The sequence below is a fragment of the Trichosurus vulpecula genome, chromosome 4, assembly GCF_011100635.1.
Source record: "Trichosurus vulpecula isolate mTriVul1 chromosome 4, mTriVul1.pri, whole genome shotgun sequence".
Taxonomy (NCBI): domain Eukaryota; kingdom Metazoa; phylum Chordata; class Mammalia; order Diprotodontia; family Phalangeridae; genus Trichosurus; species Trichosurus vulpecula.
In genome coordinates, this window is record NC_050576.1 from 299,709,773 (window position 1) to 299,725,933 (window position 16,161).

Sequence of the window (16,161 nt, forward strand, 5' to 3'; positions counted from 1 at the left end):
GAATTAGGGGAATGGCTTAATTTTGCTTGTGGGAATCATTTTAGGTCTATGTAATTCTTCTGTAACAATTTGTTGCAATCGAATCTTTCAGGTTTTGAGGCAAAATCTTTTGACTACTTCCAAGGCACAGTAGTATTGGTTTAGTAGTGGGGGAGAGTTGATGAGCAGTGTGAAGTGGACAAGAATATGGCTTCTCTGTTACATATCATGACCTGCTTTTGTTCCCTTTTTTCTTGTGGCACTCTTTGGTCCCAGGTTTGTTTTTTTTTTTTTAAACATAACTTTCTGGCTCTTTTTGATTCCCAACCTAGTATCCTCCCCTACTAACATCACCATATATGTTCACTATTGCTTCCATGTGTGCCTAGATCAGAATATGACTTACTTAGGAGTTAAAGAGCCTATTGCTGCAGGAGAACATTTTTGGAAATTGAAGCCTTCATGTAAATGAAGTCTTCACAATAAGCCAAAGCATATAACTGGTCCTGTTTAAAGGGCTAAAGCTGCCAAGGAAAGACCTCAGGGGAAAAGAAAAGTTATTTCCAGAGAATAATATGGTAAATTCGGTAAGGTATTGGATAGGATTATTTGGAGATTAAAAATCTAGGTGGAAATAAAACAACATACTGGCAGAGGTTTTCATTAAAAAATACTTCCAAGAACTCACATTTCATGTTCATCTTCATTCAGTTCCTATTTCTCCAAAAGAAAAGTGTGCACTTTCCCTTTCATGGCTTTGTACTCAATTACTACCCAATGGAGCAAGTGAAGACATCAGGAAACCACTGTTAATTTTTTGGTGCTCTCAAACTCCATTGAACTGTAGGTGCTCAAAATAATGGCTGCTTTGATATACTTTAAGGCATGTTATCCTTAAGAAGGGTATAAAATATCAGATATAGTTGCATTTTTTCATGTTTTCTTAGAAATATTCTTCCTCCCCGTACACCCATGAAAAAATGTCCATTTAACCTCTGAATGAGCATTGGCTGCTTTACTAGTAATCTAAGCAGGTCCATTAAGAAGGCATGCAAAACCATGTAGGGTATAAAGGACTCAATTTAAAAGCACTGCCTGAGCTCCTTTGAAAACCTTCCTTCTGTAATTAAAGTAGAGAATCTCTCACTCTGGATAAGCCCAAAACAAATAGTTTGAAAGCTAACTGGCACTTAGGATTTGACAACCAAGTATGCTACAAATAATCCAATAAAACAAATACATCCAGTGAGGTGAAGCATACTTAAAAGAAACAGCTTAGTAAGCTGTGGGATCATATTTTTCCTCTCACTTTAGATCATCCACTCACTAAGAGGCAGTAAGCTCTACCATTAAGTTTTCTGAGTATGGGAATAATATTCTTAGGAAAAAAATAACTCCTTACCATTTTGTACTGATTGCTTGGGGAAACAAATATCTCTTCCTCCATGTTTTTATACCAGAGAAGAATGGATTTATATTCTAAACAAGTCTAATGAATGGCTTCAGAACTGAACTTTGCCTGTTACCTATAGAGATCACATCCAAATCCACTAAGATGGGTATGGTATGTTAGGATCAGGATTAATGTAACTTTGTACTTTTTGAAATCTTTAATTATAGAATTTTATAGTTATGAAATAATATGGGGAACTGAAATTTTAGCTGCACATTCAGAACAATTTGCATTATAAGTCACATTTTGTCCCAGTGGTCATCAGCTGTCATTTAGTACCACATTATAGAGCAGGTCCTTGGAGGTGCTAGGTGTACTTTTCTGTTTGCCTTTACTAAACTGAGAACATGACACTTCAGAAGTGGTGTCGTTCCGTTGTGTCTAGAGATTTTGAGGACAAATTAAAATCTTGATGGATTGTTTCTGTAAGTTATCAGGATTTTAACTAAGAAGCTTCACTAGGAGCTAAACTCACTGAATTCATGTAGTTATCCAGTGACAATGAAAATAAAAATGGGGCAGTTGGTATTATTCTTGTGAGACTGATTCTTTCAAGACTCAGGAACTGGGAAATTTATGTTTCTTCATTATAAATATCCTTGGTTTTAAAAGATCACATATTATTGTTTCTGAACCTAAAAGCACTGGATGATCAAACACAATGTGTTTTCAGTACATCCTAAAGTCCTATCTCTGGAAAAGACTTTAAAGGAGGAATATGTAAAGCCAGGACTTTCTCAGTGACAACATGACCTGATTTACTGGTGGTAGACCAGGATCAGTCCTACTTATTGCTAGTTTACAAGAAGCTTCCCTAAAGGTGGCAGTCCTGTACTTCCTTTACCTAGGGAATCCAGTCTAGAATGTCAAGTTTAAGAAATAAAACTGCAAGGAAAGTGAGCTTAATGGGCATTAGATCGTTCAATAACTTAGGAAAAGGTGGTTTTTAGTGAGGCATTTTGGGTGTAAAGTAACACCCCCCCCCCATAAAAATGGGGTGGGTGTGTGTGTGTGTGTGTGTGTGTGTAAAACAGGCTGAGTGGGGCATAGCCAGAATCCAGGTTTAAAAGCTCTTTCTTCTGAATTTTCATTTAGAGAGACAACAGAAACAGACCTCATCCCTTCGATGACAGCCTAATGCTTGTTCCTCTGACTAAAGGTGCAAATAGCAGGATAGCCAAAGGCAAGCAAGTGGGAAGACTTAGCTAGTGTTGACTAAGGCCAAGATTTTGAAATGCAGGTAATCCAATTGTATCTCCCGAATAAAACTCTGAAATTGGTCCATTAAGGGATTAACATGATCCGACACAGAATATTTTCATGAATCTTTTTTCTCTAAAGAAAAACCTGGCTTTAAAATATATTTATTGAAATCTTGTTAAGTTAGCCATGGCTTGAGACACTCTCCAAAGAAAGCTCTTCTCTAAATTATCTGTAATGAGAGTAGCTTTTTCATTCCAAATCCTAAAAATTCCCAGACTAGTTTATCGATTAATATTAGGTGGTCAGTTGTGAGTCTGTTCCCCAAAGATTATTTTGCCTTCTGAAGTTTCAAGGTCAAACTAATCAAAGGAGAGGGAAGGCAAACAAGCCAGTCAGTCAAAGCATTCCATCTGGTTCTTTCTGTCCTTAAGTTGTGACCTTGGGAAAATCCTTTTTCTTGAATTTCACACCCCAACACCTTAAAAAATATTTCTAGATCTATGTAGAGTCTATAAGCTGAAATGTGTTCAGCAGAGGACCGTTTCCATTGAGTTAAAAACTGACAGCATTTAGGGGTAAAGAGAATAATTGCACCTTCTATTGGTACATCCCTCGAGTTTTAAAAGCATTTCAAACTGTGTTTCCTTTTGATCCTTACAGCTATGTGAGGTATAGGATTTCTTAAGAAGCAGAGTCAGATCTGCCATTTTGTTTTCTTCCAATTCCAGATCTCTTAACAAAACTCAGCCATATGCATGGAGACTGCAGCATAAAGCAGTAATATTCCATCCATAGACAAGATGCAAGCTGCATACTGAACATTTACAAGTGTTGTGTAAAAAACAAAGAAATCAATGTAACACAAGTGACATTCTGGAGAATTTATTTAAGGGGTATGAATCAGGTGGGTGTGGCTGGGCTTGAAAAGCTTCTTCTAAGAAGAAATGCCTTGCAGACTTAGTCTCAAATCCATATTTTAGGAAAGAGAAAAAACAGCTCCAAACAAAACTTTTCTGTATACCCAAAGACAGACTTTTGAAAAAAGGAACGCTATGTAGCGACAAAGACTGTAAACAACACACTGTAAATCTCATGTAGCTTTCTGGTAAAAATCAAAATTTTTGAAAAACTTATTAGTAAAAATGACTTACTTTTTTGGCAAGAGAAAAAAATTCCAACTTTCTGTGTCATAATGGCAGTGAACTGCTGTGAAAACTATCATACTTGTATTTTGGAGGTGGCTTCTAGATACCAACTGAAGAAGAAATGATCACAGTAGCTTCCAAATGTAGGTTTCTTGCACATTTAATACTGTCAAACCAGGTAACAATGACAGACGAATGAAGATTAAGATGCTGGAAATCACATCTCAGCTAATCCTACAGTCTGCAGAGGGGTAAGGGAGGAATATGAATGACCAAAAGGAAGAGGACAAAAAGAAATGTCACCTACCATATCCCAGCTTGGTAACTCAAATTATAATGGAAGAGCTTTATTAACAAAATTACATGGGTATTACTAAATTCTAACTAATAAAAAGGATTTTTATTTAATTTGATTTTAACTATGTTTTTGTTATTTAGCTTTTAATTTTTAAGAAAAGTAGTTCTGTTAATATTTTTGTCACTGGTAGCTATGGAGGTTTCTTTCATCACTTAACATAGGTTCAGTGTCTCCCAGCTTTCTCTACTACTAAAACAATTATATACTTCATGGTATCTATGACTAGTTAGCAGAGGTGGTTACAGCGTGACACTAGCAAGGTTTGCTGTACCCTATGAGAAAGAACACATCCCTAACCCAAGATGTCTGTCTTGCAAACACATGCTACTGGTCAAAAGTGGAGCATAATCCATCACTATCAACAGAAAAATAGCTCCAAGCACATGGTCTTCCTGACAGGGCATTTCATTCTTCAGAGTGAAAGGTAACAACTCTGTAAGCAAACTCACCTCATTTTACAACTGGCACCTCTTGGAAAACCAACTCTTAACATTTACCAATATTTTTTTCAATATTCATCTATAATATATGTACAGCTCCTGGAGCTGCCGTGTTTCTGCTCTTGGGGTTTCTGGGGAGAATAGCAAAGAAGCAAGCGCTGACTAGACCATTGTCTTGCTACTTTACATGCACTATTCTTTATATTAATCCACTGCAGATCATACCATTTACAACAAATTATACAACAAAGATATTTCTGGAACAAAAATATAATCCAAATTTTCATGAAAATTTTTTTAACAGTAGAAAGGAAAAATATCTCTTAACTCCACCAAGATGCACAAATACCTTGTCTTTACATAAAAAGTAAACTACTTTTTTCCATGAGGCACCAACAATTCTTAAGGTACAATGTATACACTTAACACCTTTTATACATATGATAATATTTAACATCATTAACAACACTGATATACAGGACAATTTTTCAAGGAAACTACCTTGCTTTTTCTTATAGTGCACACCCTCAACATAAAGATGCAATAAGATCTCCCCAATGCCTTCCCAAATTCTCCTCTCACCATCATCAGTGTGCCATTTGTCATTGACTGTTCTGCATATCTATTAAGACAACAAATTCTGAACTAGGTTTAAGCCGTAGAGTACCAAGTCAGATTTTTTTGATATTAAATGATAAATTCAGCACCAATGACAGAACTGGATTAAAAAACCAATATCTTAATTATTTTAGAATTTTTCTAAAGCACTGAGTAATAAATCAAACCCTGCTGGTGGCACTTAGGGCACTTTTATTTGTCCCATTTAACAAAAAAAAAATGAAAAATAGCCTTAATAACCCATTTGTGAATAATATCACTTCTTCCAGCAAAATCCACATTCTGGAAAAAATAAATGCTTTTCTGCTCCACCATAGGTAGAACAAAATGGCCTCTTCGTATCACAGCATTTAAAAGGTCCAATTGGATTTTCAAGTTTAGTTAGAAGTTTAAATTTTAAACATCCTATTGAGGAACCTATAGAATGTAAGACCGATTTTAGTGCTCATACTAAGCTGTATTATTGATAGGTGAAAAAACAAGCAATTGTAGTAAGTTCTCAAGAGAGCTTTAAGGAACAAGGCCATAGGATTTAGACTTGAAAGGTATTTAAGATCTCATCTAGACCAATCAACACTATCATTTACAGATGAGGAAACTGATCAAGAGGGCTTGACCGTGTCACCATGGCTGCTAGATTCAGATTTGGTTCTTCTGATTCCAAATCTTGTGCCCTTCCCTTACACCACACATATTCAGGTTCAGAGATAATAGAGTAGCTTTGTATTTAAGAAGCTATCTGATAGCAAGAAAAGCTCATCTACTGAGAAAATGATAATCTTCTCCAGAGTAACATCTCCTCTTCCCACCCTCAATCCTCCACCAGAAAAGCAGTAAATTTATTTTAATAAGTCTTAGACTTGGAGTTGGCTGACTTGAATTTCAATTCTGGCTCAGCATCCTAGTAGTTATGCGACTCTAAACAAGTCATTTAACCTCTTTTGGCCTCAGTTTCCTCATCTGTAAAATCAAGGAGTTTAGCTAGATGACCTCTAAGGTCCCCTTCTAGCCCTAGATCCATGATCCTTGACCTGAATGTGGAGTTACCACCTCTGCCATTACGTACATATGTATACACACACATGCGTACATATGTGTGTATATTGCTTGTTTGATAATATTTTGGGGAAATGGTAACACTTTCTAAATTAATGTTTTCCCCAAATCTCATCCATTAGAAATTTTATTCTATTTAATAGCTCATAAATGTAAGAACTTAAATTGTAGTAGCAACACTATATTTAAGATTAAGCTTCATCTTAAATTCATCAAAAGCCTATGAAAAGAGATGGGTGAAAGGCCAACAGTTAGAGTGGTTATTAATTTTTTCAAGATTACAATAGAAGCTTATATGCTGAGATAAGCCCTTTGGCAATTGCTGTAAAGTTCTGTATCGAATCGAATGAAATAAAAAGATTCAAAGCTCAGAACATAAGAATGCATTCAAGGTTAATTTGGAAGCCAAAGAAGTATCTACCTGGGGATTTTCATTCTTCTCAAAGCCAAGTAGATTAGATAAGATTTTGCTTAAATTCAAAGTGTATATGAAAAATAATTCTTAAACATCTGCTTCAAGTGTCATTTTTAAATGTTTCAGATTAAGTAAATGTGGAACATTCATAGGTAATGTCTATGTTGGATAGAGGTATACATCTACATAAAAGCATTGAATTTGCAGACAACCTGTATTACAGATTTTTTTTTTAAATGGAAGGTGTATAAGAGGAAAAGAAAATATAGCAAGGATTATTAAAATTCATAAATTACCCAGAAACTCTAGGGTTCTCAGCCATTGATTTCAACTTCCTTCTACACCTTTCACCAGAAGCACTAATGAAGAAGGAGCCAAACTGATGGATTTGTTTTACATCTCTTCATGTCCCTGGCTCTTTTTTTTTGTACAGTAGATAATGAACAGTGAATTATCTAAGACAGAAACAAGATGGAAGAGAAATTGGGCTTCAAGATAACAACTGGATGATCAGCTCCTGAATAATTGAGAGCTTAACTGCAGAAGGAGATATAGTATACTCAGAATTAGTCTCAGATAAAAAGGGTATCAAAGTACACTGTACCTACCAACTGATGTGGAACAGATTTGTTCAAATGTATGCATATGGCTAAGTCACATCATTTTAAAATTACATAACAGGTTTTAATCAACCAATTGTTTGAAAAGAATATGAATACAAGTTCGGTACAGTCTTCTGAAAACACTTATTGCTACTACCAGTTTTTCCCTGAAGGGACAGAACTGTGTGAGCTTAGAAAACTATGGCTGATTGAACAGGTGAAGTTGTTTTCTTCATTTCAAGTGCCCAATACTGGAATACTGGATTCTAACTGTAGTATTTGTAGGGATATAAAATTATTGCATATTAAGCTACTGTATGAAGTTTTTAAAAGGATGCTTCTATCAGTTTTATTTACTCTGACACTGCAAAATAGCTGCCCCTCAATCTCTCCATCGCTAACCCACTAATGTTCTTATCTGGAATTTTTCTAAGAGTTGCTTTGATAGTCAAATAACCTACAGCTATTGGTTCTATCTGCAGTTTTTTGTATTAGGACTTGCCTAAGCTGAAACTGTGTCACCTCTCAATGGGAGAAGATCCCCTCTCTTTAATTTTCTTTCTATTTTCATTTTCCTTTCTATTTTTTCCCTTACATGTAAAAAAACAAAGCAACAAACCTAACCATACTCTCAGACAACTGGGATCAGGAAGATGACCTTTGGGGGAGGGGGCAGGAAGGGGGACCACTGGCTGCAGTGGAACATAGCACAATCTGCCCTGAATAAATCCACAACACTGACTGCAAGGTCACAAAAGCAAGGGAGGGGATCCATGCACAGCCACATCAGGACCACTTGGGGCTACAATACACTGAGGGCTGAGTTGAAGAAGTGATTTTTGTGCTAAGGGGGTAAGATCACATGATTTCACACACTGTTGATAACTAGGGGAGTATGCTACTCCTAGCTATAGTGATCAAGAATGGGGGTTAAGTTATTTTTTGGCTCATTGATTTTCTAACAAAACTCCACTGATAGCATATTAAAGCACTTGTATCCAGAGTGTAGTTTTTTCACCATGCAGATAAAGGTATACAGGAATCTTAAATGTGGAAGAGGAAATAGCACTTTTAAAAGGAGGGTTTATCCAAAGCACAAAACTTCTGACATCAAAAAACAACATCACATAATGAACTAATATTGCTTTGTGTGTGTGTATTTTTACATACAAACGTTCAATGCATTTATTTATCTGTTGTTGGTTGGGAGAAGAACACAGTCAAGCAACTAAGATTGCTGGAAAATGTCAACAATCCCTTTGGTCCCAGCAGCTGGAGAACAGCTGAGAAAAGCATACATCTAGAAAAGGAAACGAAAAAACAGTGGCCAAGGAAACGTCTTCTGAACATCCTATTGTCTGCTATGCATCTGAAAATTAACATTTGTTATTATTATAAAATAGTCATTTTCATATAAAAGATGGTTCTTGCAGCATCAGTAACTTCTCCCTTTGGTAATTATGTTTGCAGGGATCTGTTTGCTCTTTAAAAAGTCTAACTTGGGACACAAAAAGCATTGTGATAAAATGGTCCTCCAAAAGTAAAGAATGATACAGCCTTTTTCTTTTAACCAGTGCTTAAAAAAAAAAGTGGGATATGAACTGAGTTTGAGACTTCACAAATGGGGTACAGCAGTCACAAGTACTGCGTTCTTATGGAAGCTCATCATGACATCATCACCACAGACAGCTGGGGCATGTCACTATCAAAACGTTTAGGAGTCTATTGATGGCAGACTCAACTGATAGAAGGAGGCATGATTTGGAATGTTCATTCACACCTTATTCCCAATTAGGTTCTCTTAGTTTCCCAGAGCAATGGATGAGCAACAGTAATCTATCCCTCAGCCTCCTCAAATGGTCCTGATTGCTGGAGTATAGAGGCCTGTGGTATAACTGTACTTGTTCCTCGAGAAATCCGGTCTTGTTCTGGGTTTGTAGACAGGGAGGCCATGGCAATAGGCTGCAGCAAAGTGGGGGCCATGCCAGTGGAGACAGTCAGGCCATGGCTTGAGCCCTTAAGGGTAAGATCTTGGGTGGGAAGAAGTGGCTTGAGGATGCTGACGAGGCAGAAGGCAGAGCCGCTTTTAGGAATGAAATTCACTTTATTCTTGTCAGGACAGTAAAAGGCTGGGATTTCATGAAGTTGCTTTGGCCTAGACACAAAAGACAGAGATAACAACATGATTTCAAAATATTTTGCCTATCCTAGTTTTCCAGGTAATCTATAAGTACATAAAGAAAATCAAGGTATATATAAGACAACTTGCCCCCTCTTCCCAAAAACATCCCCAAATAGCTAGAGTAAAAAAGCACTAAAAAATGGGACTTGATTTATGATGCCACTGTGGAAGGGGAAAACTGAAATAGCCACAGCTGCCAATTTCTTTAAAATCACCCTCCACAAAGGCAACAAGGAGTGGATAATCCCAGATTTTCAATTTAGGAGGCGGCCAGTAAGGGTAAATAGATAACACTGGCCTAAAGAAATACAAAATAATAAAAAAAAGAAATACAAAATAGTTATAGTTAGGGTTGTTTTGTTTCATTCCACCATCTTGGTTCCACCCTCCAGGGTTGTTTTTTTTTTCCTTCAAACGATTATATAAATTACAATACTGCATTTCAAATGTTATAGCCACCAGAAATGTCTACAAATTTTGGTTGTTAAAAATAAAACACTAACATTTCACACAGGTCATGAAAGTACCTGTTATCTACTGCAGAGATCAACAAAATTATTGCCAAGACAGAAACCTTATGCATTTTTAGAAGCTCACTAAAAGAACCCCTTTACTTTTTAAAAAGCTAAAGCTACATTAAGTTTTTTTCAATCACTTATTTGAATGATCTAACATCAGACTTGACCCTATCTCTATTCTATAATCAAGACAGAGTTCTGAATTCACAAAAATTGAGTAAGGAACTTAATGTGTTTTCTGTAATTTGAAGCCAATAATTTTAATCATTTTCAGATGGTAATATAAAACCTGGTAAAAAGCTACTTGTATCTATTACATTGCAGTTTGCCTCTAACTTATTTTGCTACTAGAAAATCTTTTACTGACACAACACAAAAACCACTATGTTCATCAGGAAATACAGTAGTGAAGTCAGGAACAAGGCTATGAAGTTAAGACAATGCACAGATTACTAATCTGGAAATTTTACAAAGCAGTTTCCTAAAAGCATTTATTTATATTTGTTTCCTACTCCACCCACCCACTCCCAGTCCTCTGGCTTTGATTAGAACCCAGGTTCTATGTCTATAACAAAATAGCAATGATTCACAATTAAATAGCATTATAGTGTTTACAGTGTTTTTATGAAACAAATGTCCTAACATCTGTCAAAATTAAATTATGCTTGTCTACATAAATTTAAGACCTAGATTTATAAATACCATGCTACACTACGTAATTCCTACAGCTTTCATCCCTGGCAGTGGTGATAGAGAAAAACCATGCTTCTTTAGACCCATTTACCCAATCTAGATCACAGAATCCAGAAGGAAAGTATTTTAGAGATCTATTACAAACCCTCATTTTACATATTTGGAAATTAAGAGGTCAAGTGACTTGTCTAACATCACACAGCTAATGAGCAGTAGTCATATCCGAAGGTCTCCTGACTCCAATGAGTACTTTCCACTACCTCCTGCTGCCACTCTAAGCTGCTGAGCCCTCCATCACATATTCCCACTGTTCTGATACTTCCTTTCATTTCAATTTTATTCATCAAATATTTATGAAATGTATATTATGCATACTGTGTATGTAGAGCACGACATTAGACATGCACAGAGAAGGTAGGAGGGGGAAGAGGCTGGGGGGAAAGATAGTAAGTTTGAGTCCGGGACATCCACTTGGAGATGTCTGAAAAGCAAGCAGCTGGAGAGGCAAGACCAGAGGTCTTGAGACAGAGAAGTAGGGAAGCTGATGAGATCACCAAAGGAAATCAGATGGAAAAACAGATTTTGGAGAAAAGACAAGTTCTGTTTCATGGTTCTTAAATTTTCTTTAAGAATCAACTCAGGATGAAGTGAACAGAACCAGGAGAATATTGTACACGGTAACAGCAACACTGTGCAATGACTGACAGACTTAGCTCTTCTCAGCAATGCAAATATCTAAGACAAGTCCAAAAGACTCATAATGGAAAATGCTATCTACATCCAGAGAAAGAACTGTGGGGTCTGAACGCAGATGGAAGCAGACTATTTGCTCTCCTTTTTTTATTTCTTCTTTCTCGTGGTTCTTCCCATTGGTTCTAATTCTTCTTTACAATATGACTAATGTGAAAATGTTTAATATGAATGTATATGTAGAGCCCATATCAGATTTCACACTGTCTTGGGGAGGGAGGAGGAGAAAATCTAGAACTCAAAATCTTATGGAAGTGAATGCTGAAAACTAAAAATTAATTAATTAAAAAAAAAGAATGTGAGCTCCTTGGGGGATAAGAATTGAACATATCAGTAAGGGGGAAAAAAAGAATCAACTTAAGAATCATGTACCTTAAAAAGACATCTTTCTGGATCATTCCAGCTGCTAATACCTTTCTTCCCAAAATTACCGTTTCACACACTTTGCATCTATTTTGTATGCGTACATTTATTTATATATTTGAATATAAAGTTCTTTAGAAGTAAGAACTGGTTCACTTTTGTCTTTGTATCTCTGGTGTTAAGCAATGTAACTGGTCTATAATAGGCACTTAATAAATGCTTCCTGACTGATATATTCAATTCTCAAAGTCTGGGGGACATCAAGGCAACGGTGTTCTTAGTAAGAGATCTGGATCTGGAGCGTAGGTCAGGCCTGAGAATAAAAACTGCTAAGTCATTTCAAGGAGATAAGGGCACAAAGGGAAGCCAAGGCTGTAACTTTGTCAATCACCCACAATGTAAGGTGTGGATTAGTTTTACAAGAAATAGAACAAGTAAAGGAGATGAGAAAAGGGCAAGTAGAAAGCCAGCAGGAAAAGGAGAGAACATCATTCAAATCAACAGAGCTGAAGAGTGTCCGAGGGGAAAACCAACAGAACATTAAGAACCAGTGAGGCTTCACTGAGTAGAGAGCACGTGAGACAAACCTAATTTCATTTTTTGACAGGGTTAATTGAGGGCATAACTAAGAATTATGCTTAGATCATAAATTTAGATCTGGAAGATACCTTAAAGGGTGTCAGGGAGTGGCAAGGAGGCAAATTCAGTCTTGATATAAAGAAAACTATTCTAAAAATTAGAGCAATCCAAAAAAATTGGTCACCTAGGGAGGTGATGGTTATGTCCATCTCCCCAACCACCTCTCACCTGAGATCTCCAAGCAAAAGAATGAAGACCACTGTCAGGCCAGGGTTAGATTAGACAGCCTCTAAGATTCGGCCACTGGCAGATGAATGGTAGTTTAGTCTACATTTCTGCAAGGCATCAAAGACCATGATGTTTTTTTCTTCTTGACAAGATGAGAGCTGTGGGTTTCATGATAGCTGGACAGGTGAATTTAAAAAGACGTAAAGAGCAGTCGCAAAGGGATAGCTAAGAACTTGAAGAAAGGTCTATGAACCGAGGCTTAGAGCATCCGCAGAAGACAGTACTTGCAAAGATTACTAACAAAATGAATAACAAGGTCATGACTCAAAAAGGTCTTGATAGGTTAGAACACTATGGGATGAAGTCTAATAAGATGAAAATTAAGTGGAAAGATGTGAAGTCCTACACCTGGTCTCAAAAAATTCAAACACATGAGATTGGGGTAGAACAGCTAGAAGTGACATGGCTATGGTGAACTGTCAGCTCATTATATGAATCAAGAGGATGGTATGGCAGCTTAAAAAGCTAAAGCGGTATTTGGGCTGCAACAAGGATGGCTTGTTGTCCAGGATCAAGGAGTTAACCCGTTCCTTTTTAAGGCTTGGAAAAGTAGGAGATCATTTAGAAGAAGGGCCTTGTGAAGATCAGCTGAAAGAACTGAGAAAGTTTAGACTAAAGAAAAATCAAAGAATTTCAAGAGATATAAGTATCTTTAGTGGTTACATATCCACCCATTTCAGAAAGAGATCTCCCACTAGAACACACCTGACATTTGTAGGACTGAACCTAATATATCCTTGTTAATTAAATGAACTCTCAGATAAGCAAACTCCCTCCACCAATGCAGGTCTGCATCAGCTCTAAGAACAAGTCAGAAAACTCAGGTGAAGCAACTTGCCTGGAGTCATACAGCCAGTATCTGTCAGAGGCAGGACTTGAATCCAGGCCTTTCTGGTTCCAATGCTGGTTCCCTATCCACTGTGCCACATAGCATAATCAAAAGAGACAAGGCACCATAAATAACCAAACCTATCAGCAGTGTATGGAGCTGCTTCCTCTCCTAAAGCACATCAGCACTTTCCTGGCAACTTGTTACACAGTACATTGATTTCCTACACACCAAAGGGTGCAGCATCTTGTTAAAGAGAAGGCCCATACACTAAAACAAGGCCTGCTGGCAACTTCAAGGGGCCTCTGTTGATGAGACAAGTAAGAATGGACCTGAGGCTCTGAAGAGAACATTGGAAAGCATGCTGAGGTTAGAGCTTGGGGGATTACTGAATGGGAAATCTAATGATTTTTCAATACTGACCATCACAATTACAAAAACTGGTCACATGACAAAATACAAAGACTTCATGGACAAATGCTGGAAAGCATAACTATCAATTACATGCGTTTCAGACCATAACACAACTAAGCTACAGTAAGAAAAATAAACACTTAAATAAAGATTAATGCAATTACAAATGAATAGTTCAAACAAAAATGAAACAAAAATGTTAAAGAAAACCTCAATAAGATATATGAAAATTTGTGAGATATATTTAAATGAATATTTTGAAGAAAATTTTTATCCCTGAATATCTCCATTGACAAAAGGTAGAAAGGAAAGGCCAATGAATGGCATATAGAACTGAAAAACCTAGGAAAACAAATTAGTAATCCCTAAACAATTTTTTTTAATTCAAAGAAGAGACGAAGCTCTATTTTTTGTTTCCAATTTTGTTCATTTCTTCCTTGAATTAAAAAAAAAGATGACAAATAGGTCTATAGGTAGGGGCAGCTACTAGGCGGGGCAGTGGATAGCGCACCAAACCTAGAGTCAGAAAGACCCGAGTTCTAGCTGTGTGACCCTGAGCAAGTCACTTAACACTGTTTCCTCAACTGTAAAATGAGCTAGAAAAGGAAATGGCCAAGTGTGCCAGTATCTTTGCCAAGAAAACCCCACATGGGGTCATGAAGAGTCGGATACAACTGAAAACTGCTGAAGAACAAAAGCACCAATGATGCTAATTACAACAATATAAGAAAATTAAGAGAATGGGTTTTGTCCAAGAGCAGGTAGAATTAACCATCTGTAGTCAATATGCTAGTTCACTTTAGGATACCCAAGAGAAAGAGTTTTTAAACGTTTTGTTTCGTGGAACCCTTTGGCAATCACGAGAAGCTTATGCTCCCCACCAACCCTCCCTTTCCCAGAATGTCTTTAAATAAATAAAATAGGACTACAAAAGAAACCAACTATACTGAAATGCAATCATCAAAATATTTAAAAAACAAATTAACAAACACCAGGTTAAGAGCCTCTTGCCATAAGGAATCAATGAAAAAAAAAATCAACTAAGACACCTGGATTAAAAAGAAAAAAAAAAATCAACCAAGCTTATTAGTTGATCTTTCCGTATAATGAAATCTAACAAGAGAAATCCCACTGATGGTCACAACAAAATGCATTAAATATTCTGGAATTAGTCTTCTCCAACACACACAGACTTTTATATGAATACTAATTACAAAACAATCGTTACAGAAATTAAACACTTAAAAAGTGAGGGATTCAATTGCTAGGTTGGGCCAAAACAGCAAAAATTAAGATATTTATCTAAATGACTATTATCAAAGGATAAATTAACCACGAAATTCACTTGGAGAAATAAAACATCAAGAATACCAAGCGACATAGTATAAAAAAGAACTGTGAGAAGGGAGGATGCTTGGTACTAACAGACTCACACAATACTACAAAGCAGGAATAATCAGAACTAGCCGATGCTGGATATTTCTGCTCTTCCTTCTTTGCCAGCAGGAAACTAGGATTATGGGTTTAGCATAAATAAACTAACAGACCTCAGCAAGTTTTTGTTAACTTTTTTTCCCCTATTATTTAGGGAGGGTTTAATAGCAGAGTGGCAGGGAGAAGAGATATACAGAAATGACTGATGAATGTTTTAAAAGACATCAATAAAGTATATCTTAAAGGTGATAAGGTGATAAGACCTAGGAAAAATGTCTAAGACAGCCAAATATTCCATCCACTCAAGAGCACATATGCTGCTAGGAAAGGGGCTCTTTCTAGGACGAGAACTGTAAAGAACACTAAAGGATATGGAAGCTCAGCTTCTTGGGCCCTGCACCATAATAACTTTCAAATCAATGAATGGTAAAAGGTCTTTCTATGATAAAATTTGGGGAGAGCAGGAGGTTTTTTACCTTTATTATCTTTTGCAACTATAGATATGGGAAAAATCCCAGATAGGGATCAAAGAGAACATGACAAAGAAAACACACAATCTCACTTATACAAAATTAAAAAGATTTTGTCAAAATAAAGTCGACATAATTAGAATCAGAAGACACAGATGGTATTAAAAAATCTTTGCACTAATTACCTCTGAAAAAATGCCTTACTTCCAAAATCTAAGAGGGAACTAAGACAAAACTGTAAAATTAAGAATTCACATTCCCCAACAGAAAAATGGTCAAAGGATAAGCACTCTTTTAAAAGAGGACAAAGAAACTATCAATAACCTGGGAAAAATTTCAGAATGACTAATAATCAGAAGAACGGAAATTAAG

At 36.5% G+C, this 16,161-nt stretch overlaps 1 protein-coding gene across 2 annotated transcripts in view; it reads right to left on the reverse strand.

The window, feature by feature from the left end:
- Nucleotides 1-4,757: 4,757 nt before the first annotated feature.
- Nucleotides 4,758-16,161, reverse strand: part of FAM117B (family with sequence similarity 117 member B) — a 106,616-nt gene continuing 95,212 nt past the window's right edge. For both annotated transcript variants that reach the window (XM_036754159.1, XM_036754158.1), the window contains exon 8: nucleotides 4,758-9,424. In XM_036754159.1, the coding sequence (XP_036610054.1) occupies nucleotides 9,106-9,424 (319 nt within the window). In that variant the 3' untranslated portion in view covers nucleotides 4,758-9,105. The remainder of the gene's footprint in view (nucleotides 9,425-16,161) is intronic.